The sequence below is a fragment of the Durio zibethinus genome, chromosome 18 (assembly GCF_047325235.1).
Source record: "Durio zibethinus cultivar Kanyao isolate XHJ-2024 chromosome 18, ASM4732523v1, whole genome shotgun sequence".
Taxonomy (NCBI): Eukaryota; Viridiplantae; Streptophyta; class Magnoliopsida; order Malvales; family Malvaceae; genus Durio; species Durio zibethinus.
The window spans coordinates 22,725,176-22,750,473 of record NC_143179.1 but is presented as its reverse complement, the minus strand read 5'-3'; the positions used below and the strand labels follow the sequence as shown (position 1 = coordinate 22,750,473).

The window sequence follows — 25,298 nt, the reverse complement described above, 5'->3', positions numbered from 1 at the left end:
TTTGTCAGCCGACAAAACTGATGAGACAGTACCTTTGATGAATTAGAGCCTCAGATTTAGATGGGAGTTGGTAGCATGTCAAACTCAAAATGGCTTTTTGGAAAATTCAAACCTGGACTAGTGCAAAGAGGATTGAGATTGATGGACTGGTATTGCACTAATTGGAGTGGATAACATCTCAGGAGGTTCATGACATTGGATTCTAAGTTGCAGCTGTGAATTTCTCCATTTTTGGCTGTTTCAGCTTTAACAGGGGTGTGGGAAACATGATATAATGATAACATCAAATTTTCCTCTGTAATCAATCAGAAGGAAAGACAAGGAAAGCTGAAAAAAGGCATTTTAATCAAGAATTGCACATAAAACAGTGGCCACACTAGGAACCGCTCCCAACATGAACCTTACTTGGGTTAAAATTTTCCCCAGTGATACAAACAGAAATCGCATACAATTTCTCGTTCTCCAGTGCCCATATCCGGTTAAAAGGCTGGGGACACAGGCCAGAAATTTCACCTCAGGACCCAAATTGCAGGACCCCTAGAATTTAGAATCACTAATATACAGGACTCGATTAACCTCACTTAAATTAACATTAAACAACTAATTTCCTATAGCACTGAACACCTTTAGCCAGAGCCTTCCATTTGAAAGGCTGTGGCACTCAACCTAACATAAATAAACGCCTATTCTATGCACTCTTCCTTTCATTTCTTTGCTGCTTGCTTCAAACGCTGATAGTGAATAGTTAAATTACTAGATGCAAACGTTATGGAGTGTTTCTGTGAGTCATGCAATCTGATTAGCCTCCCCAGTTTGGCTCCGCTGTTGTTGAAGACATAGGAGCACAAACAGCTTCCACTGACAACCGCTTCAACACATTTGGGCATGGATCTTGCCCAAAGTTACTGTTGGCTATGGTGACCGCACATCTTTGCTTCCCTATACACTTCTGTGAAACATCCGATAGTAGAACATGGTGAGAAATGCATGAATGTAAGTTTTAGTTTATCTGTTGACAAGAAAGTTAAAATACCTTCTCCAAGATGGCATATGAAGCAGGAGCATGGCAAGGGCCTTGCTGGTAACTTCCACAAGTTCCCAAAGGAGTTCCAAAGCTTGCAAATTTAATGAAAGAGATAGACTGTCCAGGATTACAGCGCAAGTGAAGCTTCGGTCTGCGAAACTCTTCTGCCTTTCCATAGCTTTGAATCTGCCAGTTCTTAATATTTGGGTGATACTCAGACACCTCAGCACAAACACTGGACATAGATCTTTTTACAAGTGAGATTCTTGAGGGATCGCCTCCAAGCTCCTCAAAAAGAACCAACAGATTTTGTGTAGGTTTCAACCAAGACCGAGGAACATGGTACCTGAAAAAAGAAAAACAATTAGGAATTAAATGATGAAAATATATATTACTTTAAGGCCATTATCTGTTCGTTACACAGAGTAGAAAGATTTCTGTATATCTAGGGCCCTAAGGATAGTTACCATCTTTGGGTTGGTTGGCCACAGCCAAGCTGACACTTTGGTGGTCGAAACGTCCCAGCATAACTGCAGTCGTTGCAGTCACCATGAGCATATGCAGTCCAATATCTACCAATGCTCTGCCCATTAATCCAGATTTGACCTTTTCCCATACTCTCCATGTCCAAAGCCAATGGCTCGTCACCCTCAGGTGCATTGAAATAAGCCTGCAACATTCAAGGGAACAGTTTCGAACTTTTTAGAAGCCACAACTCATGCTGCAAATACCTATACTTTTCATTTTAATTTACCTTATGCCATCGTAATGGCTGCTGTTTTTGTGCAGCCAATGATCCCTCCATCCACTCAACAGAGGAAATACCATTTGGTGAGACAAGATTCATGGCCTCTCCTTTAAGCCCAACCTGTTCAAAGGGGCATTCATGACAAAACTTATTTCAATCAAAATAATGAAGACATCAAAGATAGAGATGTCAATTCCACTACCTGGTACGTCCATTTTTGCCAGGACAGGTCCCATTTTCCTTGGTCAAGTCCATGCAATGCAACTGGACCTAGGATTCCTGTGTTCCATGTCTCAAAGTGTCCCCCAACATTCTTCAATCACCAAAAAACTGTAGTCAGTTTACCAATAGAAAACACAATAGCCATAGCATTCTTTTTTTCTTTTCCCAATTTTCTTTTGCTTCATTTTACAAGATAAAGTTGAAATCAATAAAGCTGGTCGTAGAAAATTCGCAGTTCAGAGTATCATCTCAGTTATTTTCCAACTACAAGGCTTGGTAATTTAATCAATTCAATACATAAAGGAAATTCTCCATTATATAATGGCTTCAGCTGTGAAGGTTTTCTACCCTTTTCCGTCCCTTGGTTAGTTTGCTCCCACAAAGGAAGAGTATGATGTTTTGGCCAAACAAATCTCAGGTTCAGCTAAAAGTATTTGCTATTAAGATAGGACCTGAAGACTTCAGTGATTGTTCATTGAATGATATGCAAATGTGCCACAGGAGTTTCCAAATTGTTCATGACTTGAAGTATAAAATGATAAAGGTTGGGGAGAAAAACTAACTGGCAATCCAACAGCAACACTCAGCAATGCAATTCTGTTTGTTCCTGCACGCAGATTGACCTTCCCAGTGTATGTGAACCTCCTATTTTCCCTCGTTCCAAAGGCAGAACCTGTTACCATCATGTTGTGATTTTTATTTCTGAAAAGCAAAAAATGACAATCCAGGGAAAAGGCAATATAACTATGTACCTGAAAGTTGTCCATTGATAAAGATGTGAACTGCATGGCCTGTTGATTGAGCAATGAGAGTGGGGAGTTCACCTCCATGAAGGAAGGATTCAGTTGAACCAATATCGACACTAAAACATATAACATCTAATTGTGAGACATTTCCAAAATGTAAGAGTCAGTAAGCATCATAAAATCTTTCAGTGTCAGTGATAAGACTTTTACATCATAAAATGTAAATGCTGCTCAAAGACATTTTGTTTTTCAGTGAATTTCTAACATGTTGAACACAAATTCAGGCAAAGAATGCAGAAAGGCAAGTTCTAATAAAAGTTTCTTCAATAGACATTTCCCCTTCTCTCCCCCCCCAAAAGAAAAAGAAAAAGGGAAAATCTTTATGCTGTTTCTTCTCAATTTTGATTTGATCTTAAAGGAAGGAACAAAATAAAGGGATAGCAAAGCAAACCGACCCGTCCCTAAAACGATAAAGAACGGGAAAGAAAGGAACCAAATGTAAATTGAGAATGAGGAAAAAACAGAAATTTCCTTCAAATCTAACTATGGGGCCATCAGTCTCACCTAGTAATGTACCATAGGTAATCACTTGCATCCCTTGTGACATTTATTTGCTCTAATAGACCATCAGCAGTTATCGTTAAGCTGTCATCCAGTGAAGAAGTATCTTCATCATAACTTTCCCATGAGAACATCTTAGCATTTGTCGGCAACATCTGCATTTGTGATGTCTGAACTCCAACCTGAAAAGGACAAGCATGAGTTATTGTTATTTAAGAGAACCTTGAACTTTTTTTTTGGTACATGATCCTTGAACTTTTTAATGCCAAGAATTAGATGTCCTTAAAAAATCTGCTTCATTTACAATAATACTGAAACTGGTCATGCAAATTCACTCATTTCACAACACCGTACCTTTGCAGTATTGAAGACTGCATTCCTGCAATCAGGAAGGATGCTGATGGACCAAGGAGGCAAGTTATAGTGCATGTTGTTAAATAACACTCTTGCAGTGGATTTGGTATCATAGTTCGATAGGAAAGCTGCACAATCTCCTGATTCTGATGTGTACATATGAGCCTGGAAAATGCCAAACATTGACTAGATTCACTAAATAATTAAAGATACTACATCTGCTGGAAGCAGGGGACTTTGAGAATAAAAGCCGAAACCTGTTGGAAGCTTCCAAGTGAAGTAATAATGGGATCAGCTGAAACTAAAGCTCGCTCACACATCTTAATAGCCCTGTGGAGCTCCTTTAGATGACCATACTTTGGTTGCCTAATCAAACCTGTCATGTTTTTGTAGGATGTAGTTAGTAATGCATTAGTGTGGCTATCTAAACCTGATGGCCTTCACATAAATGCAAGATGATATAAAAATGGATGAGGATGAATTAGAGGGTAGGCAGTGGGGATTGGGGAAGAGTGTGTAACAGAATAGGAGACCATTGTATTCCCATTTGGTAACCCAACTAATGGATCAAATGAAATAAGTATATAAGCAAACATCAGCAGATACAAGCAAATAAGAATTGAATTTATATTGTTTTCAGTTCAAATACTATTGTTGTGAGGCACAGACTGTGAGGTGCGAACCATTTGAAGTGTTAAAAGTGCAATATCAAACAAACTGAAAACAATTAAGGAAGATGTAACAATTCTTCAATATTTTAACAGAACAAACTACATGGAAATAAGCATATAGCTTTTTTTTTCTTCTCACCATATTCATCTATTGGAGCATCATAATCGTAACTGGTAGTGATGAAAGGGCCTCCAGCCGTACGTCCAAAATTAGTCCCTCCATGGAACTGTTTCACATGGTAAACACGCAACTCAGTTAACGAGAATCCGCTTTTCCATTGAAAATATTTCATGCCCAATGACAAAGAGAGAGAGAGAGAGAGAGAGAGAGAGAGAGAGGGGGGGGGGGGGAACCAACCATGTAATAATTAACAAAGGATCCTCCTTTTTGTATGAATCGGGCAACAGCAAATGCCAAATCCTCAGCTGGCCGATGGTGAAGTGGACCACCAAACTCTGTGAACCTTTTGCATAGATGAAGGCATAAAATGGTTGGACTCTCATTTCATATTAGATTCTTCAAATTAAGGTTAGAAAAGAAAAACACATAATAAACTTACCATCCACTCCAAGCCTCAGTCCACATTGTTGGCTTGTAGGGTTTGTTGGGTTGGAATGCATCACAGTAGAAACCATTGCATGTGTTTATCTATAAAAAGTACCCAGGAAACTCCCTTAGCCACCCTCATTATACAAATTAAAATTGAGATTTAATATTAAAAAAAAAACCATATATTTGAAAGTTGAAAACAAAAAAGATGGTTTTGCACACATTTATTTAAGTTAACTCATTCCTTCAAAGTTCACTAAGATCATAGAGCAAGAGACTCCACATGCTAATTATAGATTTGAGGGCTAATTACTTACCACTGGATCTGGGGCATCTTCTTCCTTGCACATCACCCAAGGGACCCCAGTTCCTGTCTCTATTGCCATTTTCGCCGCCCAACTAACATAATTGTAGCCAGCAGCCCCTAGTAATTTACTCTGTGCCCCATACTCATTCTCAATCTGAGCTCATACAAATTATTAAAAAGAGAGAAAAAAAAAAGGTTCATATCACCACTGTAAGTTGACCTTAGATTAGACAAGCAAATCTATAGTTGCATAAATTGGCATCTTAATGTATAGAAAGATAAATATGATAAAATGGCGGGAAAAAAAAAAAAAAAAAAAAGCCAACGGCCAAAACATTTACCTGAGAGAGAATAATGGGGCCACCCTGGGACTCAAACAGATTATGACTCTTCATCAGTCCTACAATCTTCTCTGTGAACCCTTGCATAGCTCTCTGCAATAATGTATCAACAATACTTATTTATTTTTTAAGAAACAATGGTTTATCTTACAGTAAACCTGCTCTAATTTGCCATGCAGCTAAAACAAAGGAAAGGAAAGTAGTAATGAAGGACAGCAGAAGGGATACCTTGAAAGGCTCATTGTCAGTTCTGAAGCTGATGCCTGGCACATATTTCAACCAGACTGGAAACCCTCTGAGCATAGTAAAAATGTTTAGAATATCAAGGAAATAGAAGTTACCCAAATAAATAAAGAACAAACAATAAATTGCAAAGAGAAGAAGTGAAAAAGAGTTAGACAGAGATTTAGATCTAACCCGAAATTCCACTCTGCACAAACATAAGGCCCAATGCGGAGATGAGCATAGAGGCCTGCTCTCTGTATTGTCTTTATGAATCTCACAAGGTCATATCTCCCTTCAAAATTATACTGTAAAATTGTAAAAACAAGAAATGTTTAACAAAAACAATCCAAGTTTGAAAAAAAAAAAAAAAAAAAGAAGAAGAAACACTCCAGGAGGGAAAATAGAGTACATTTCCACGAGATGGCTCATGAACATTCCAAAAAACATAAGTCTCAATCACATCAAGCCCTCCATCTTTAGCCTTCTGTATCAGATCTTCCCACATCTACGACAAAAAAAAAAAAAATCAACCCATTTTATTTCTCAAAAAAAAAAAAAAACACCAAAAAGCAGTAAAATTTTCAATAAAAGGATTGGAAGTACATCAGGAGTGCTTCTGGGATAATGAATGGAACCAGAGAAGAGGATTCTCCTCTGCCCATTAATCACGATAGCTTTCCTATCATATGTAACACTGCACTGAATCACTTGATAACCCAAACACAAAGCAAAGCAAAATGCAATTAACAGCCTTGAAACTGAGCTTGTTTCCATGTTTCAACAGCTCAAGACTCAGCCTTTAACTTCAAAACTCAAAAAAAAGAAAGCTTGCAACAGAAAGCGTGAGAATGAGAAAGAAAAAAGAGGTTTTCAGTTGGTGGGCTTGTGGCTATGGTTTAATGAGAGTAAAGTAGAGCAGGAAGAGAATCCATTTTATACTGGGTCTCTGTGAGGGAAGTGAGACTCTGAGCGGACAGCAATTTATAAGTGAAAAAAAAAAATTGTTTGTGTACAGTTTTCAACTCTCAGATCACAAGCGTCCATACCCACTGTCAAAATACAATAAAGGAAAGTGAAAAAAAAATAATGACAAAAAACAGGCAAAAAGGGTATCCCAACAGTAAAAGATAGAAGCTTTATACTGTTCTTAGGTGAAGATTAAAAGGCTAATGTTAGTGACTGGTGAGTGTTTTCCAAGCATTAACAGAATCTGCCGTTACTTTACTAAATAAGTATCTGTCATTTGCCCTTTTTTTTTTAACAAATTGCCTAGACTCTCAAAGAATTGCATGAAAAGAAAAAAAAAAAACTCAAATATAAAATTCGGTTTAAATGAATCATGCATATTCTTTCTTCTTTCCAAGCTTCAACATATCGTTTTTACTGAAAATATGATGTAACTGTATATGTTTTACACTTTCATTCAAATGTACCAATGTACACTGTTCTTAATAGACTCTCTGATCTAGGGCAGTATGGTCATGACAAAGCCAGCAAATAAGGGTAAGTTTTGCTCATTGCTGCTGCTGCTGCCTGCTTTTTGTCTTGAGGGACCTTTTGCAAAATCTGTCTCCACTCCTTCCTCAGGCTTTTCCATGTGAACCCAGACAAAACATTCTCAATTCTCATGTGCCCATCACTCTTTTTTCTTTTTATTTCAGTTTTATTTATTGTGACAATTATTTTGCTTCTAATTGACACTAGCCGATATCAACTTTTTTGTCTTTTCAAAGCAACCCCTATAACATCACTAAATTTCTCTTCAGTCTTCACATTACAATTACATAGATCTTATATATATATATATATATATATATTGTGACTCTTGTTGATCTTCTCAAGAATCTCAACTTCTAGCTGTCATTCCAGTCAAAATCAATATTCTGTTCTACCCTTTTGCTGTCATATTAATTACTACATTATATTTCAATTTCGACCCTACAATTAATGTTCATTGGTTTCAAATTTGACAGTATCCCTGTGACTCTGTTCTCATTAATAATACCATGTTCATGTGGTATGCCATCGCACAGAAGGTTCCTTCTGGAGGGTAAAAAAAAGTACTCAACAAAAAGATATTCTTGTCAGCAATTTTTAATAATAATTTGATAAATTACCAGGTCTAAAAAAATTATAAGTCTTATAGTACCAAATATTTTATCAAATGCAATATGAAAGTACCAGATATCCATATTCCATATGCAAATGCATATATAGTTTCTTTCTTCTTCTTCCAATCATAATAGGGTCACATCATGGCAGTAATTCCATGGAGTGAATGAGCTCTTTAGCTGATATCTAGAACCCAATTTGCAAAGGAGACTATGGACTGTTTTACTATGTGTGGATTGAATAGAAATACTCACATTTGCATCAAAATCTATAGCACAATATGATATATATGGAGTGAATGGCGTATGATCTATATATCTCTACCATTTATGAAAGCTTTTCTTGGGGAACGTTATAATAAACATGATTAGTGTAGCAGAAAACCCTTCAATCCAACTAATTAGATTTGCTTAATCTAGACTATAAAAAGTCAAACCAAGGGTTGATTAGATGGGATCTTCTTTCTGATATGTCCCCACGTACGTGGCATGCATGTTAAGTAGGTAAAGTGGACCTAGACAAAGCCACCAAACTCCAAAGCCCCAGTGTTCAGTTTCAATCCCTCTTTTGCTTCTGTCTTCCTTCCACTTCCTTTACCTTTCAACGCCGAGATGAGCGGGAAGGAAAGTGCTAACCTAACTTCAACCCTTAAGCACCGTGGGGTCTCATGCACGCCCACTTCCAATTCCAAGCGCCGATTAAGGGTTTGTTCACATTTTATCATCACTTATTAGGTCACCCACTCCACTGTTGCTCATTTATGTTGTCACCTATAGATTAATGCCTCTAAAAGTGTTTTCTCAAATCATAATTAAAAAAAAATAAAAATTTCTTGTTCCCTCTTCTTTAGGCATTCATTGAAATGGTTTTCAATTTCCATGCTCCTTGTCCTGGTGATGGTGACAGATTAATGTTAGCAGATTATAATGGGGTTTCTTATGTGTTGTTAATCACCATTGTCCATTGCAAGAGAAGTTACAGTTATCATGTTTATAAAAAAAAAAAAACTTATGCTTAGGCTGCTGATGCTGCTGTTTGCCAATGATTGCTCCAAGTGTTAAAATTGACTAAGTGTATTAAACTGACTTGGATTTGCGTGATTTGCTGGTTGCATTTTTTTGTTATAAAATTCAATGCATCAACCTTTTTATCATAAAATAAACGTTTAATTAATCATCTTTTTTCAATTTTATTGACTGAAAGGTATTATCCCGTAACTCATAAGCTGGCGAGGATAAAAGAGTCACTAACCCCCTTCAACAAATGCAGTGAGATAAAGAAAAAAAAACCATGAAAAGCAAGCAAACTATGTTTATTGGAAATATATAAAATTTTTTAATCACCTTTGGGTTTTGGTTTTTTCTTCCTTCTTTGCAAGGTTGATAGAAATATAAATATATATATATATATTAATAATAGTCTGATTCTTATCATGACACATGCCTGTTTCATCACTTGTGAAACTTTCATATTTATATGATTTGGCTTCTCGAAACAAGTTACATCAAAGTTATTTCATCAATCAAAGTCCTTCCCAGCCAATTAAGCCCATGCCACATTCACATCAACAATTTGTCTTGTATATATGTTCTTGTCCTAACCTAAACAACCTATCAATAAGTGAAAGATTGGATCTGAAATCTGCCCTATATACACCTTACATTCAATTAGATCTGCATTGAGATAATCACAGCAACCCACATAAAAAGAGAAAGTGCCTAACATATATATATATATATAAATAACAGGGCATGCTCCCACTTTTTATTAAAGACAGACACCGGCACCAGCTTTGCATAATTGTGGTCAAGCAAAGATTATTGCTTCCTCTTGGTAAGCTAACCCTTTTATTTAGGGTTAATATGTAGTTTCATTATTTGGTATTTATAAAAAATAAAAATTCACATGGATCACCTTCCTAATAAAATTTTTCATTGATTTTGAAAAAAAAAACTCAAATCCACTTTTTTGAGTGAAAAATACATGCATTCATTATTGAATCTAATATTCGAATACTCATGTATTATTATAATTTACTCAACTATGCTTTGGTCGAAATTATTCTGCAAGTATAAAATAGTAAAAATATAAAATTGATTAAAAAAATTTAGTTAAGTTACATAAAAATGTTAATCTATATCATATTTTATTTATTTATTTATATTTCATTTTGATGATCATAGATGAATTATCATATCATTATATCAAAATTATCATTTTATTATTGTACACTTAATTTTTTTATCATCCTTTGAAATGAAGCATTAATTATTAATTTAAACCTTAAAATTTGACGTCTTAAAAAGAAGATATCAAAAAGCATATGATCATTGGCAACGTACATATATCTAAGCATCCAAATTATCCCAAGACCGTTGAAGTGGTAAAAGAAAAAAAATTTAATTTGGTCTGAAGTACAAATTTTTAGGCAAAGAAAATGTTACTCATTCTAATTATTAGTGACATAGTTATGATTATTACAGCGACCAAAATTTATGACCGTTAAAAGAATACGTTGGAATAGTTGTTTGGCGGTAGTTGGGAAGTGAAAGGGCGCCAAAGATAACGATCGTTCCACGTGTCTGACGGATTTTTTGATGGCCTTGATTTTGATTGGTTGGCGGGTGATGAACAACAAAGATCAAATCAATGGGTTTAACGCCTGTTTTGTGGGGTCCATTTCTTCCGTGTTATAACTTGTTTTAAGCGTCGGTGCACGTGCCGCGGGTGACTTTTTTTCGTCTTTTCCAGAATTGCAGGTTAAAAAATAAATAAACAAAAAATTCATGCGGAACGGCGTTATTGACCGTTAGTTGTTCCCTCCATTTTTTATTTTTTATTTGTTGAGAGTGTTAATAATATATTAATATATATAAATTATTTAAATTTAATTTAAATTAATTATTATTAAATAAAATTTAAGTTTAAATAATTTGATTTATTGAATGAATTGATTTTAAGTATTTTAATATTTAATTCAAATAAATCTTTATTTAAAATTTAAAATTTTAAAATATTTTTAATATTTTAATTAAAAAATTATTAATTTACTTTTATATATATTAATTTGAGTTTAATTTTAAATTTGAATACACAATTAAATTTAATAATTAAATATATTTTTATTTAATAATTTTAATTAAATAAATTTGACTAATTTAATTATTATTTTAAATTAAATTTAAATTTAAAAATTAAAGTTTAATCAAACTCAAATTAAATTAAAAAAAATTTTAACTTGAATTTCTATTGAATAGACTCGATTTGATTATACTCTACCGTCAACTTTCGAGGGTCCAGATCCTTTTTCCGTTAACGTCGGTGGGAGCGATTCTGTTGTAACGAGTTGTCGGTTTTGCCCCTTCTGATTCTCGGCATGGAATATTCGTACGAGGTATTGAAATGGAATTGTCTGCGGTGAAATTAGTTGCGATTCGTACGAGTGAGTAACCTTTTCCTTTTTCTTTTTGGCTTTTTTTTTGGGGAGTCATTGGTGCATGTGCCCCCTTAAATTAAGGGTAAGGGGACCGAGATTAGGGAGGATCTATGCCGGATGGGCGTCGCGTATTTGCCTCCACCTGCTTCCATGTGGGACCTTTTGACTTTGTACCGGACTTGTCCTTTTTTACTTTGCAAAGGAAAAGGATAAACAAAGAAAGGGGAAGGATGTTTCTATAGATGTTTTTGTTGAATAGGAAAAAAAAAATTGAAATTCAAACATCACATCAAAATAATCAAATGAATAATTAATTAATAAATAGATTTTTTTAGTTTTATTATTTTTGTCTAAAATGCATTAAAATTTTTTAAATAAGTTTTATGAAAATTTAACTCAAATTAATACAAATTAAAATACTTTTAGTCATCGATTGCACTAACTAATCCTCTTGTAATTTAATTTTATTTTCGATCATATTAAAACATAATGTTGAAAATGATTTACTTAAATGGTTTTAATGAATTACTTAAAGTACTAACACATTCTTCCTCTCAAAGTAATTTAGCTTTTGAATTAGGTTGATTGGCCAATCCCCGTCCTTGAAAACATAAGTAGTACAAATGGTTTTCTTCCCAACCCAAAGTTAACATTCAAGCTAATTAGATAACACAAAAAAAAAAAAAATCAATTCAAAAAGAAATGGGTCAAAAAGCCTAAAACAATGGAAAATTTTGCATTACCCACTAATCTCCCCACCATGTTAGTGTTAAACAAAAGAGAATTCACATATTTGGTCAAGTAATTAATTTGTATATTTAGAAAATTATTTTTATCTTCCATGTGGTTAAGATGAGAAAGAATATGGGAACAACACATAAAATAAGTAAATTTTGTCAATATGGTAATGATTAATAAGCACATGAACCCTAATACCACTAAAGCAAATTTGTCAATATCGGTTGATTTTATATTTAATAATTTATATATCTATGTAATATAAAATACTAATAATTAACAATAACGTGATCCAAAATTTTTGATTCCATAGGGTTGTTGTTGCATGCCTTTGCAAACCCAATTCCTTCACATCCAAGATTTACTCATTTTGGTGGTCACTTTTGGAGCACATCACATGACAGACAGTCTTCTTCTTTCCACATACTAGAGGTTGTAGCTTTATTCATTTCTTTTTGGGGGTTCCATGGACCATTATCTCACCTCTCTACACTTTTTCCCTTCATGGCTTCATCTCTCTTTTTAAAGTAGATTGGATTCCTTTTCTCCTCTTGCACTTTTTTATTTTTTTTATATCAATTTTGGTGGGCCATTACTCATCAAATTCTTTAACGGTAAAAACCGTTCGTACAATGTGCAACTGGCGCCAATGAATCACTGAGTATAGCTTTTGGTCTTTTTTTTTTGTAGTTATTTATAGTAGAAAACTTGAAGCTTTAATTAGTTTAGTCACTGATAAAAAAATTCTAAAATCATTTGAGTTTATTTTCTAATATACAGCTTTTATAAAATACGATACATCTTACTTTTATTTAAAATATTAGATAATTTCTTTATTTGAGTTTTTTTGAGATAAAAAAATTTAAATTATAATATTAATTATTGTATTCTTATTGAATTTGAAATAAGTTAAAGTTTCTTTTTTTGAGCATATAAATCTCATATAAATAATTTATTGACAAAAAAAGTTCGCTTTGGCAATTTAATGGTGGCATGTTAATTTTGTTAGAATTTATATTTAAATTTTAAAATTTGAAAAGTAAAATATTAAATTTTAATTTTGATCTAAGTACAAAGATTTATTTCATAATTAGAATGGCTCCAATCAAGGCATGGGCTATGCAGTCTTGAGTTGGGAATTCTAAATCAAAACCTCTTAGAAGACAGTGTAATGTAGGTTCAATGTTTGAATAAAGAATTTAAAAGTTTCATTACTTCTTTCTTGTAAAAAAGGAATAACATTGCGCTTTATTCAGCTTCTTTCAAGACCAATAATACAGGGTGAGTCTCAGTCCATGGCATCATTCTTGGTCCTGGTCACTTCCTACTCATAGATTCTGCTCATACATTTGAAATTGTGGAGACTCGCATTTAACATATTAGATATTATATATTTTAATATAAAAATTTCATAATTTTATCTCATAAATTTAGATTTAATTTTTAATTTATATATCGTAATAAATTTTTAAAAATATTTCGATATAAAATTGGGGTATCACAAACTTAGATCGAAAGCATTGCTTACAAATGCAAGAATGTTTGCTTTTCTGCCTGGAATGTTACTAGGACCAATGGGTTCCACTTAATTGGTCAAACAGACCCTTGAAAGAGAATTTTGTTCTGTAATTGCTGTTTTAAAGGTTAACGTGGAAAAACGCGAGTATTTAACTATTAAGCCACTAATAACTCCCACAAACACCACGCTTAGAAGCCCAAAAGAACAAAGCATAAAGCAATATAATTTTTTTTCTTATCAAGGCTGCGTCTGTTTTTCTTCCCATGAGCACACAGCATCAAGCATAAAACAGTTACTTCTATAGTTTACGGGAAGCAATAATGGGTTGATGCTTGGGTGCCTTGTTTTGGTCACCTAAAGGTGCATGGATAACGTAACAATTGTCTTCCACTTGAGCATTTGGTTCATGTATTTCTTTGGAAACAAGTTCGAATCCCCTTAACATAGGCCCTGGCCCATAACAAAATCCCAATAACTCAAGCCCGCAAGCATAAACCATGATGAAGCAAAACAAAGTCGGATTTGGATTGACAGCCCATTGAAAATCCCATCGGGCTGTGTTTCCGGGTCTGATATCTCAAGACCGGGTTTTACCCTTTCGGCCTTTTTTACCTGGCATATAATCACTATTATTTTATATTTAGAGATGTAAACGATGGATCAGCATTAATAAGCTGTATGGGTTTTAACAGGATAAAATTCAAATATAATTTGATTATTATTGAGTAGATAATTTAATTTATTAAATATTTAAAATTTAAAATTTTTAATATCTGATTTAAACAGTTAACGAATTTAATCAAAATTTTATATATTTAAATATATATTTTTATTATTTTAATTAAAAAATTATTATATATATATATGGATTGAAATTCAAATGTAAATTTAAATATAAATAAGAATTTAAAATTTAGCATAAAAATTAAATTTATTTTTTATTAAATAAATAATTTTAATTTTTATGCTAAATGGGGCTCCAACTTAAAATTTAAAATTTGATGAGTTGAAGCTGAATTTCTAATGGTAAATTTTGAGTGGAGATCGAACTTAAACTTCTTACACGCCAAATAGAATTGCCAACAGCCACCTTTCCCACCAAGAAATTACCGTCCTATTTTTAACATATCAACAGGAAAAAAAGAAACTCAAATTCTGATAACGTCCAGTTCATTAAACATTGCGAAAGCCAATGCTTTTCAAGCCAAAATCAACTCCAATCTACCTTGCTCGGATAATTTTCCTCCAAAACTCTCAACGAAATCTCAGCACAAAATCCAGTCATTATTCTCGCAAAAATATTGATGATGATGATAAAGACCAGAAAACTCGAGACACAAAAGAAGATCAACAAGACCATTTATATTTGTATAAGAGCAAGGGCCAACATCTCCTCACCAACACACGGATTCTCGACGCTATTGTTCGAAGATCTAACATAAGACCTACCGACACCGTCTTAGAGATCGGACCCGGGACTGGAAATCTCACGGTCAAGCTCCTTGAAGCTGCTAAAAAGGTTGTTGCCATCGAAATTGATAAAAGAATGGTGGATATTCTCCACAAACGCGTTTCTGAGAAAGGGTTGCAAGATAGGATCCATGTGAGTTTTGCAAAAAAATTACATGTTTGATGAAATGCCTAAGAGAAAGTTCCAAGTTTGTTTATTATTCTATATAAAAGTAAAATCTCACGTTTCTGTTTTTGCTTGCAGGTTATATGTAAAGATGCAATGAAGGCGGAGTTTCCTCAATTTGATCTTGTTGTTGCTAACATTCCGTACGGAATATCTTCCCCTCTTGTGGCTAAATTGGTTTATGGAGGGAACCCTTTTAGGAGTGCAACATTGCTTCTTCAAAAGGAGTTTGCACGTCGGTTACTGGCTAAGCCTGGGGACTCGGAGTTTAACAGATTGGCTGTGAATGTGAAGTTGGTGGCTGATGTAGAATTTGTCATGGATGTAAGCAAAAGGGAGTTTCTTCCTTGTCCAAAAGTTGATTCCTCTGTTGTTATAATCCGACCAAAAGCTGAAGTCCCAGATGTTAATCTAGACGAGTGGTGGGCTTTCACAAGGACTTGTTTTAGCAAGAAGAATAAGACGCTAGGGGCTACGTTTAAGCAGAAGAAGAAGGTGATAGAGCTGTTGAAATTGGCCAAGACAACGAGCACAAATAGAGAAAATACTATAATTGGCAAGAATCATGAATGTGGTGATGATTATGATGGTAGCCATGAAGAAGAAGATACCGATGGAGATGTTGGTTTTGCATCATCTTGCTCTGTTGTGGAAATGACTTTGTTCAAAGAGAATATTGTTGGGATTTTAAAAACAGGTGGGTTCGAAGACAAGAGGCCTTCAAAGCTGTCTAATGAGGAGTTGTTACATTTACTTTCCTTGTTTAATCAAGCTGGGATATATTTTCACGACCACGTAAATCCCAAAGATTCAGATAATGTTTCTTTTGCTGCTGCTTATAGTTCATAGTAGCTCCATCCTTCTTCGGTAGTACTTTCTTTGTGAATTGTGATACTGTTGTTTTCATCCTTCTTCACTATAAAATTGGGTTCTTTAAGCAAAACATAGAGTCCAAAATTGGGTTGTGTTAGTAAATCAAGTGGGCTTTTGGTTAATGGTGGTAATGGATGGGCTTTTCTCGTGACTCAAACATGATTTCATAGAATATGTACCAACTTTGACTTCATAAAATATATATTTGACTTTGATGTGATCTTAAATTAAAATATTATTTTTTATGTTTGATTTAGTTTTTATATATATATAAAATTATAATCGATTTAATTAAATAAATAAATAATTTAATAATTTAAATTTAATTATTATAGATATCAAATTAAATCGAAATGTTTTTACCTAAAATCCTACTCCAATCCCATCTTGACCATGAGAAGAAAAAAAATCCAATCTTAGACCGGATAAGTTCGGGTATATTTGCCATCCTCCTGAGCTTTGGTTGGAAAGTTTTAAGGCTCTTAAATTAGGGAATGGAAACGGCCCAATTGTCCCAAAAATATTTGGGATTAAAGGCCCATTTTGCCATTCGTTTCTTCTTCGCCAACCCTTTCTTTTCATTCTGGTTTGAGGTTTCACTCTGCTCAAACAAAAAGAAAAGTAGTAACTAATAGCCAGCAACCAAATCAAGGCTTTCGTTTTGATTTGATAAGAAAAAAGGATTTTGTTTTGATACTCACTTTAAACCTGCAAACGTAACCCTTTAATGTTCTAAAAAAATGGGATTTGGGGCTCTTAGAACTATCGTTCGACCGGTATGTCGCACTCTCCTATCCCGGGCCTCCCCTGCTTCCGCAACTACTTCGAGTCTGTCCTCTTCCTCGTGCCCAAAACCCGGTTTCAACTCCTTCTTGGGTGGGTCAATTTACCGCCAATCTCCATGGATCTCGATATCCAGTCAGTTGCATAGCTTAACGGATACTCGTTACCCAAAGAGAAGGCCCCAAGACAAGCCACGTCGGAAAAGAGCCAGCTTGAAACCCCCAGGTACCTCCTTTAGTAAACCCCTCTTAAACCCTTTTTCCAATTTTAATTAATTTATCTTTTTCAGGTTTTTTGTTCATTTTTCTGGGTTTTAGAAGCCCTTTATAAAGAAGGCCCTTTTTTCTTTTTTCAAAGATGCTAATTTTGTTGAATAAAACAAAGTTATTGATGAAACAACGGAGGAAATGCTAATAGATTTGAGAATGCAGGGCCGTATGCATGGGTAAAGTATACACCAGGGGAGCCAATTCTTCCAAATAACCCGAATGATGGGAGTGTCAAAAGAAGGAACGAGAAAAAGAGAATGAGGCTGCGTCGTGCATTTAAATTGGTTTGTTTTCGATAAGCTACATTGAAAAAGTTTTGTTGATTTCAGATTTGTATAGCATTTATCTAGTTTGAAATATGTTTAATTTTTATCGAGTTATGTTAATGGTGAGGAAGGAAATGCCTTTTGTTTTAGTTATATTCATTAGCAACCATTTTGTCTTTAATTAAAGGTGCATCGAAATATAAAGCTGATTTAAAGTGAATGGTTGGATTTTGAAGCTAAAATCAACATAACTGGTTACCTTGTTGAATACATTTAGAAGAAGTTGTTAAGGCATATATGTGAGTAATGTTTTTAGTAAGTTATCTTTTAGTTAGCCAATAGGGATTTTGGGATGTTAAATGAGGCAGGTTCATTTTTACCATAGAGCATGTCCTATTGTCGGAGTCATCAGGAGAAGGTTCTCCTTAATACTTTCTATAGATTTTACCATAGCCTGAGGGAAACGTTCCAGCTTATCCTGAATTATGTGTATAGATGAACCAATTTATCTGTGAACTGATGTCACTGTCCTATTCTTTTCTTCATTTCATGTAAAAATCAGCATTTGATTGTGACTACTTTATTGAAATCTGTCTTTGGTTGGCAATTCATATTATGCCTCGATCATTGGTTCCTGGGGCAGTGTGAATTGTGCATGGCGTCACAATTCGTAAAACATGAAATATGATGCACTTTTGGCTCATAATTGTTCTTATTATATTGGGAAGTAATATTAGGGGTTGCAGGAGGTCATCTCTAAATGCATTATTTGTAGCTTCGGAGATATCAATTTAGATAAAACCATAGTTCTATTGTTAAGAATGTACTCTCTGTCACAAAAGAAAACATAAAATAGGGACAACTAATATGAGTTGGTGGTTATAAGTGGCTTTCCTTTTTACGCTATTCACTTCTGAAACCATGGCTATCTTATTGTTGCTGTGGAACTTTTGTAATATCTTTAACATTTTCTCAGGATTGGTCTTCTAACTGGTTACCTCTTGTAATGTCTAGCTGTGTATGCTGTGCTTGCCAGCATCGCACTATTTGGTCTCAGTTCTTATTATTACTATTATTACAACAGGATTTTAGACTCAGTTTTTAAGTGAAATATCTACATGCAGGTGCTTTCATGCATCGCTTATGGTACACTTTTAACTGGCTTAGGCTTTCTTGTTTGTGAGATTTTCTTAGAGTTTCACATATTTTTGGTTGGTAAATCATACAATTGCTTTGCGTATTCTTATATTTGGATGCACCAATGAATCATCTCTGTAGTTTACATTTTCTTTTTCTATAGTCCATTTCTGCTTGTCTCCTGAGTAGGTTGGCTATTTCTTAATATCTACATATTTGGTTCTGGGGAAAATGCTTATGTCTTACAGTGGGGTTCTGCAGGCAGAGGCAAAGAAGAGGAAAGCTCAGTTGCAGGAGGCTAAAAGGAAGAAGGAGATTAAGCAAGTAGAGCGAAAGATGGCTGCAGTGGCAAGGGAAAGAGCATGGGCCGAAAGGCTGGTGGAGTTGCAGCGGCTCGAGGAAGAGAAGAAAAAGGCCATGACTTGAAGCATTGCTTGCTCGTCGACTTAGTCTTCTGATGCTACGCTGCTTTTGAGACATCGAACCAACTTTCTATAAGCCTCTTGTTTGTTTTTCCTTCCTAATGTTTGGTTAAGCCAGCCGATACCCAACTTAATGGCATTTGGAGATCTGATATTGTTGGAAATTTGTTTTGTGTGCAGGATTAGGAACACATAAGATGTTGCGAAGTTCCATGTGGCTTTTACAAACCATGAGCTTGATTCTTTTCCCCTTTTCCATCTGTTATTTGAGTCCTTTTGAGGACTTATTATTGAACTGTTAAAAAAGGATATGAAATAAGTTAGAATTAAAATTTATTTTATGACGATGCTTGTGATGTCTGATTGAAAGAATGGCCTAACAAAAAGTCAAAGAAAAGGGAGAAAGTTTCTTTTAAAATAATTGCTTCTGCATGTGTAAAATGAGATCAGTGAACTCCTGCACACTACAAAGTAGAAACACTCCTGTAAAGCGGCAGGACTAAAATAGTATTGAAAAGATGGCACAAATGGAAGCAAATACATGTGAAAGCTACTCCTATACCTTGCGGTCGGATTCAGTAAAAAGTTGACGGCTCCTTTCATGAATTTAACGTGCCTGCCTGCCTGCTTGCGGAATCATGTATCTTTCCCTCAAGTGACTGATCTGGTCTGGTGTTGTCAATATCAGTACGTGTTTTATTCGAGACAGCAACTACTCAATTTTGGATCAGTTAGACGAATATTCTTCAATCAATAAGCCCTCTTTTCTTAGCCTCTAAATCTTCTAAGCTGCTTTGTTTTTTACCGAAACAAAGAACGAAAGAAATTTGCTACAACTAATTTTCATGGCTAGACTTTCAATCTAATTCATTTTTGCTCTTTTATTGCTGTTAATCTAGAAGTCAATACCCTGCTTTGCTTTGCTGGCATTCTCCAGTAATTTGCCATGGAAGATAATTGCTCTATAATAACATGGCTCCGACTACGCAGTAATATCATTGAAGGAGGCAGTGAAACATGGATTTTGTACCATCACAAATGTTATTATCAACTCAAACCAAAAAAAAAAATAAAATCGATTGCAGCTTTAGACATGAGAGTTAGATTTTATCATCCCTAGTTGCATTCAATATTGAAGGACCCAAAAAGGGCCCGAGGACTTCTGCTGCTTTGAAAATAGATGGTGCCATGAGAACTAACACCATAATACACAGTCCCATCTGAATTCTTAAAGATCATTGCAGCTGTACAAATTCCATTCCTAATGGCTCCCTTTTGTTGTGGGGATAAACTTCCAAAGTTTCTGTCAGGGTATATCTAATCCAATTGAGATTTAAAATATAATATATATATATATATATAAATATTAGATATTTTTGTACAGGCTTTCCTGGATGCGCCAAACTACTGGTAGTTGCATAAGAGGGGTGACGTTGATTGGCAGCTTCCTCTTCATCTTAACTGTTGGAAAGTAGATAATGTCATCCTCTTGAGCAACCCACCTGCATATAGGAGAAGAAAAAAAAGAGTTGTTCTGAGTTTTGTTAGACTGTAAGAGATAGCAAATCTGGATGGATTGGTGGGCTTCCGATGACACCGATCTACCAGGGCATGGTAGCTAAATATCAATTATTTTGCTTCTGTTGGTTCATGTCATTAATGAGCTGTTGAATGTACATTCCAAGGCCTTTCACCATTGGGGTGCCCCATGCTTCACTGGATTGAATTATAGCAGCAGAAGAAGTAGAATTCTATGATTTATAAATTACCTGTAACTGGTGATGAGATGGTGAAGAAAGATTGATATTTCAAGCCTGGATAGTTCTAAACCAGGGCAGAGCCTCTGCCCACCTCCAAATGGTGTAAAGCTATTGTTGTTAACAGCAGCTCCAAGTTTCTGTAAACCAACAAATCCTGAAATGGTGCAATTACCAAGAAAAAAATAAAAAAAGAAGTGACATTGTTTGATTTACCTCCCATCTCCATGGATCAAATTGATATGGGTTTTCATAATTTTCTTCATCCATATGAACAGAAATGAAAGATGCCAGAACGCACCATCCCTTTGGTATTAAGAAACCTGCAAAAACAACCATAAAAACGGTTTTGTCAAATGAAGTGTGTTTTTCCCTATTTCTTCAGAATCAAAGCTCGAAGCAATACTATAATGAAACTGCCTTTAATATCTATTTCCTTGAGTGCTTTCCTCCAAACTCCATTGATGATATTTGCCAGTCTAAGAGTTTCATTTATCACCTAGCAAAGAAAAAAAAAATTGATGTCAATGCTTTTTTTTTTTTTTTTTTCTGTAAAGAGAAACTTTTACAGCATCTTCTCTGAAATTTGAGACTCACATTTTGAGTGAAAGGCAAAGACAAGTAGTCGGTCCAACTACAGTCTTCGGCAGAATTAGTCTTTTGCTTCTTCAATTCCATGTTCTCTTCCTGCACAAATCAACATCAGTTGCATAAAAATCTTCTTTTTTTTTTCTCTTCAAAAAGAAAAATTATAAAAATTTGCTTTTCCATGAGAGAAGCCAAAACTAACGCCATTGGATATCACTTTTCCTTTATTGTTTCTTCAAGAAGGAAAATGGGTAGTAAAGACTTCAGAACTGTCATGTATCTTTAGTTCTTTACAACAATAAATTCTTCCCCTTGAATTTCTTCTTCATGCACCATCTCCAGACAGATCTTAACACGAAAACCAAAACAAGCTTAAAACATTTTTTTTGTGCTCTACTTCTTGTTCACAGCCAGGCAACACAGTTCAATACATGAATTCCCAGTTAAGTTCTATCTGTTATGTCTTTTGATTCTCATCAGACCATGCAGAAACTTGTAACCAATTCTCTGGGTATCACTTTCTACATTGTTGCCAATTAGTCGGTAAGACGAACTATTTGTAAAATTTTATCAGCGATCAAAGTTCAGTTTCTCAATCAGGAGCCTAAGTACAAATGGTAACGTGAACAGAATCTGGGGCCCACCGCACGTAAAATGTGTCTTACATGTACATGTACTCGTGTGTCTAATAAACTATGAAAGAGACTTTTCCTTTTCCAATGAAAAAACTAATAAAAACAAAAGTCAAACAGTTGGCTTTGGGACCCCGTTTTGCAGGTGAAATCAAATTAATCCTAGCCGATGGATGAAAAATGGTGAGAGCTTTTTCATTTGTTTTTTTGGGCTATGTTACGTACCATCAACTGGTGGCGGGCAAGGGGGCAGTCACTGAGGAATTTGACAGCGAGAGTCATTGCCATGGGAACCGTCTCTTCTCCAGGGATCATCATCTCTATTACGATCCCACTGATGAAATCCAACGGCAGAGATTGCTTCTCGTTTGATTCTTCGCTGTCACGTAACAACACGTCCACTGCATCAATGGGATTACACTGTTCGTCTGTTTTCTCCATACCCAATTTTCTCTCCTCCACAATCTTTTTCACCATTGTCAGTAACCTTTCTCTGGCCTGCAAACGAATAAATCAAACCTTGTAGAAACAAACCCTCCAGAAATGGTTAACGAAGAGTAGATAAATGCTAGTATATATAACATATTCTCACCTTCAGAGATTTATAAAGTCTTGTTCCTGGAAATTTGATAGGCAAGCAAATTAAACCTTTGATGAATTCTTCAAATTCTCTCTTCAGAAAGTTCAAATCTTCACCAGGACCAACACTTATTAAAACTTTTACCAAGACTTCGAACGTAATCTGACATGTCCATGAACCAGACATCAGGGTCACATTGTATCAGTATTTGGAATTAACTTTTGTTATACTATTTGTGAATTGACCTTTTTGGTTTCTTCTTGAACATGTATCAACTGCATGTGTTGCCAAGAACCCAAAAGAAGTTTGACACAGTTTTCAATATGTCTTGTAATACGGATTTTAAGCCGTGGGAATCTCAAGAAACCTCCAACAAGTGCATGAACTCTCTTCTGAAGATCACCATTCATTTGAAGTATGGAATGTTGGCCAAGTAACTCTCGGATAGATTTGGGATAAGCAGGAATAAAGATTTTGCCATGGTTCCGTAAAACCACCTTGTTCACGTGATGGGTGTCCCCAAGACGTGTGTTTTGAAGACCTTCCCATGTCTGGAAAGAGACCGAGAAATTAAAACAATATATCAACAAAGGTAGCAAAGGTTTTTTTTTTTTTTTTTTGCTTTATTGCTTGCAGGGCAGTTGAAAGACTTATTTTTTTGCTTTGTTTTGTTGTTTAACTTCATTTATTGAAGTCCAGAATCCATAGCAGAGAGGAAGATATGGGTACAAAATTGGAAGGAAATGGTGGTTTCATTGGAAAGCTGAAAACAATGGAGACTAGGGGCTGGTGTTACTGCCTGCAACAAGCAAACAATGGCAAAAGCTTTAATTGCTTTCACTACTACTTTTTAACCGATGTCACCTCTTATTTTGAAGCAAGAGAGGCACTTGCAGTAGCTATCTGTCATAGCCCATTAATGAAGAATTTCTTTTTGGGACATATTACCATTTAATGAATACAAGTTATAGGCAAACAATATTGTAGTATGTGATGTTTCATTTATTTAATTGCCTGAACTAGTTATATATTTTAAAGTAATTGTCTGACTATAAGGAGAATTGGGTCCTAGTCTCATTGAGGCCACGTTCCCAATGTCTACGCAAATGATGCGAGATAAAGTGTTCAGTTCAACTAAAGCTTAAATATATTTCGTCAGTAGTTGGTTTAATTAATTAAAATTATTTTTTTAATAAAAAGATTTTAAATTTGAGTCTTACTAATGATTTATTGTTGAAATTATTTTAAATATATGATTTATAATAACTTATTTTAAGTTATTAGATATAATATATTTTATTTTGAAAACTAAATAATCTATTTATCCCAAACTTTTTTATACCAAATATATATATATATGTTGACGAGTATGGTCATATGTTATTACAAATAAATTAAATAGTCAAGAGAAAAGGAAATTATCAACTTAGTCATGTAACTCAATGGCATCCTTTAGAGGAAGATATCAATAAAGGGTAACTTTTTCTTTTCCATGGACTATGTAAATATAGAAAGCTACTATTTAGTGCTAATTGCAAAACTCATAATAATTACGAGTTGTCACATGTTTACAAATAATATATAATAATTAAAATTTTTTTCCATTGATCAATAAAAATATCAAAAGTTTAATTTCATTTTCTACTAAATTTTGAATATTAAGTTAAAACAAAATCAAACTTTCACTTGTTATCCACATGTTTATGTTATAGTTTGACATTGTATGTTACATGATTTGATAGATAAAAGTCCTCTAGCATAAGAACTTCTTTAAAAAAATAATAATAATAATAATAATAGAATTTATTATATATATATATATATATATGATATATTTTGAGTATATAAATTTTATATACTGTCAATGAATCAAATGATGATAATTTATTAATAAATAAATATTAATTTTTAAAATAAATATACATAAATTAAAATAATTTACTTATTAATGATATTATTATTAGATTCATCTTATTAATGAGCTATTATTATCTGATTCACGACAATATATAAAATTTATACACTAACAAAATATCAAATATAAACTCATAATAATAATAATATTAATTAATTAATTAATAATGCCATGCATGTTATTTAATTACAAAATTTTGGAACAATTAAAACTTTTTAGGCTGTATGATTAGCAATATATTTTATATAAAATAATAAGAATATTGATGATAATTTTCCTTTATTGAAACCACAAAATAGCAAAAATATATAATGATGATGACATGATGATGGTGGAGTAATGAGTTCTAAATCTAGCTAGGGTTTCTATCATCCCAGAGAAAGTAAGTTTCCAAACAAATAATAATATTAGTATTTAGTATTAAAATTGAAAAAAAGAAAGAAAAATATTCATATATGTTGACATCAAAATTAAAAGCAAGTGGGTAAGAAGAAAACAACCCCAATTAAAAGCAAAACATGAGCATGGTGGGTTAGAGAAAAAGTTTACAGAAATTTGCGTTTGTCCATGAAACTGACAGGTCGAAAGGTGTAACCACAAGCAATGAAGTCGAGAGTTTCTCCTATGAAAGGCCAACCCAAGTTCCCTTTTGGAACTCCACTCTTCATCACCATCATTGTCTTCTTCTTCTTCTTCTTCTTGTACCAAAACCATCCTACAAAAGTACCCATCAACACGCTCAACAATAACCCTATTCCCCATTCCATCTTTCACTAGAACGATCAGCTTCTTCTCTGAAATGAAACCCTAGTTCTAGCTAAAAATAAGCTGCAAAGGTTTTTTTTTTTTTTTTTACAGTGTTCACCTAGTCACTCCTTTAGACTAG

The 25,298-nt window shown here is 34.2% G+C and overlaps 3 protein-coding genes and 1 pseudogene across 4 annotated transcripts; 2 read left to right on the top strand and 2 right to left on the bottom strand.

Annotated features, from left to right (window-relative positions):
* Positions 1 to 328: 328 nt before the first annotated feature.
* LOC111300071 (beta-galactosidase 3-like) lies at positions 329 to 6,699 on the bottom strand. Its single transcript, XM_022895686.2, has 19 exons — positions 6,353 to 6,699; positions 6,159 to 6,254; positions 5,942 to 6,054; positions 5,753 to 5,819; positions 5,525 to 5,617; positions 5,194 to 5,337; positions 4,887 to 4,975; positions 4,685 to 4,790; positions 4,466 to 4,553; positions 3,913 to 4,031; positions 3,656 to 3,820; positions 3,305 to 3,483; positions 2,747 to 2,856; positions 2,558 to 2,667; positions 1,975 to 2,085; positions 1,779 to 1,892; positions 1,492 to 1,694; positions 1,034 to 1,370; positions 329 to 949 (listed from the first exon to the last, which is right to left on the bottom strand). Exons 1-19 carry the CDS (start codon positions 6,521 to 6,523, stop codon positions 800 to 802), a joined length of 2,565 nt encoding a protein of 854 aa, XP_022751421.1. The 5' UTR covers positions 6,524 to 6,699; the 3' UTR covers positions 329 to 799.
* A 7,936-nt stretch (positions 6,700 to 14,635) lies between these two features.
* On the top strand, positions 14,636 to 16,295 carry LOC111300804 (ribosomal RNA small subunit methyltransferase, mitochondrial). The gene is made up of 2 exons (XM_022896415.2): positions 14,636 to 15,157; positions 15,269 to 16,295. The coding sequence occupies exons 1-2, from the start codon at positions 14,747 to 14,749 to the stop codon at positions 16,037 to 16,039; spliced, it is 1,182 nt and encodes a 393-aa protein (XP_022752150.2). The 5' UTR covers positions 14,636 to 14,746; the 3' UTR covers positions 16,040 to 16,295.
* Positions 16,296 to 16,626: 331 nt separating this feature from the next.
* Positions 16,627 to 19,281, top strand: LOC111300803 (uncharacterized). Its single transcript, XM_022896414.2, has 3 exons — positions 16,627 to 17,071; positions 17,278 to 17,399; positions 18,780 to 19,281. The coding sequence occupies exons 1-3, from the start codon at positions 16,804 to 16,806 to the stop codon at positions 18,942 to 18,944; spliced, it is 555 nt and encodes a 184-aa protein (XP_022752149.2). The 5' UTR covers positions 16,627 to 16,803; the 3' UTR covers positions 18,945 to 19,281.
* Positions 19,282 to 20,187: 906 nt separating this feature from the next.
* Positions 20,188 to 25,296, bottom strand: LOC111301082 (3-epi-6-deoxocathasterone 23-monooxygenase CYP90C1-like; annotated as a pseudogene). Its single transcript, XR_016330084.1, has 9 exons — positions 24,962 to 25,296; positions 22,743 to 23,048; positions 22,510 to 22,659; positions 22,143 to 22,415; positions 21,295 to 21,384; positions 21,115 to 21,196; positions 20,914 to 21,020; positions 20,710 to 20,837; positions 20,188 to 20,442 (listed from the first exon to the last, which is right to left on the bottom strand). The product of XR_016330084.1 is annotated as a 3-epi-6-deoxocathasterone 23-monooxygenase CYP90C1-like (transcript).
* Between the last annotated feature and the right edge of the window lie 2 nt (positions 25,297 to 25,298).

Coding starts and splice junctions, on each gene's coding strand:
- LOC111300071 (XM_022895686.2), bottom strand. CDS start 6,523: ATGGAAACAAGCTCAGTTTCAAGGCTGTTAATTGCATTTTGCTTTGCT. Junction 6,055..6,158: donor ATGAGCCATCTCGTGGAAAT/GTACTCTATTTT, acceptor ACAATTTTACAG/TATAATTTTGAAGGGAGATA. Junction 1,371..1,491: donor GGCCAACCAACCCAAAGATG/GTAACTATCCTT, acceptor TTCTTTTTTCAG/GTACCATGTTCCTCGGTCTT.
- LOC111300804 (XM_022896415.2), top strand. CDS start 14,747: ATGCTTTTCAAGCCAAAATCAACTCCAATCTACCTTGCTCGGATAATT. Junction 15,158..15,268: donor GGTTGCAAGATAGGATCCAT/GTGAGTTTTGCA, acceptor TTTTGCTTGCAG/GTTATATGTAAAGATGCAAT.
- LOC111300803 (XM_022896414.2), top strand. CDS start 16,804: ATGGGATTTGGGGCTCTTAGAACTATCGTTCGACCGGTATGTCGCACT. Junction 17,072..17,277: donor AGCCAGCTTGAAACCCCCAG/GTACCTCCTTTA, acceptor TTGAGAATGCAG/GGCCGTATGCATGGGTAAAG. Junction 17,400..18,779: donor TGCGTCGTGCATTTAAATTG/GTTTGTTTTCGA, acceptor GGGGTTCTGCAG/GCAGAGGCAAAGAAGAGGAA.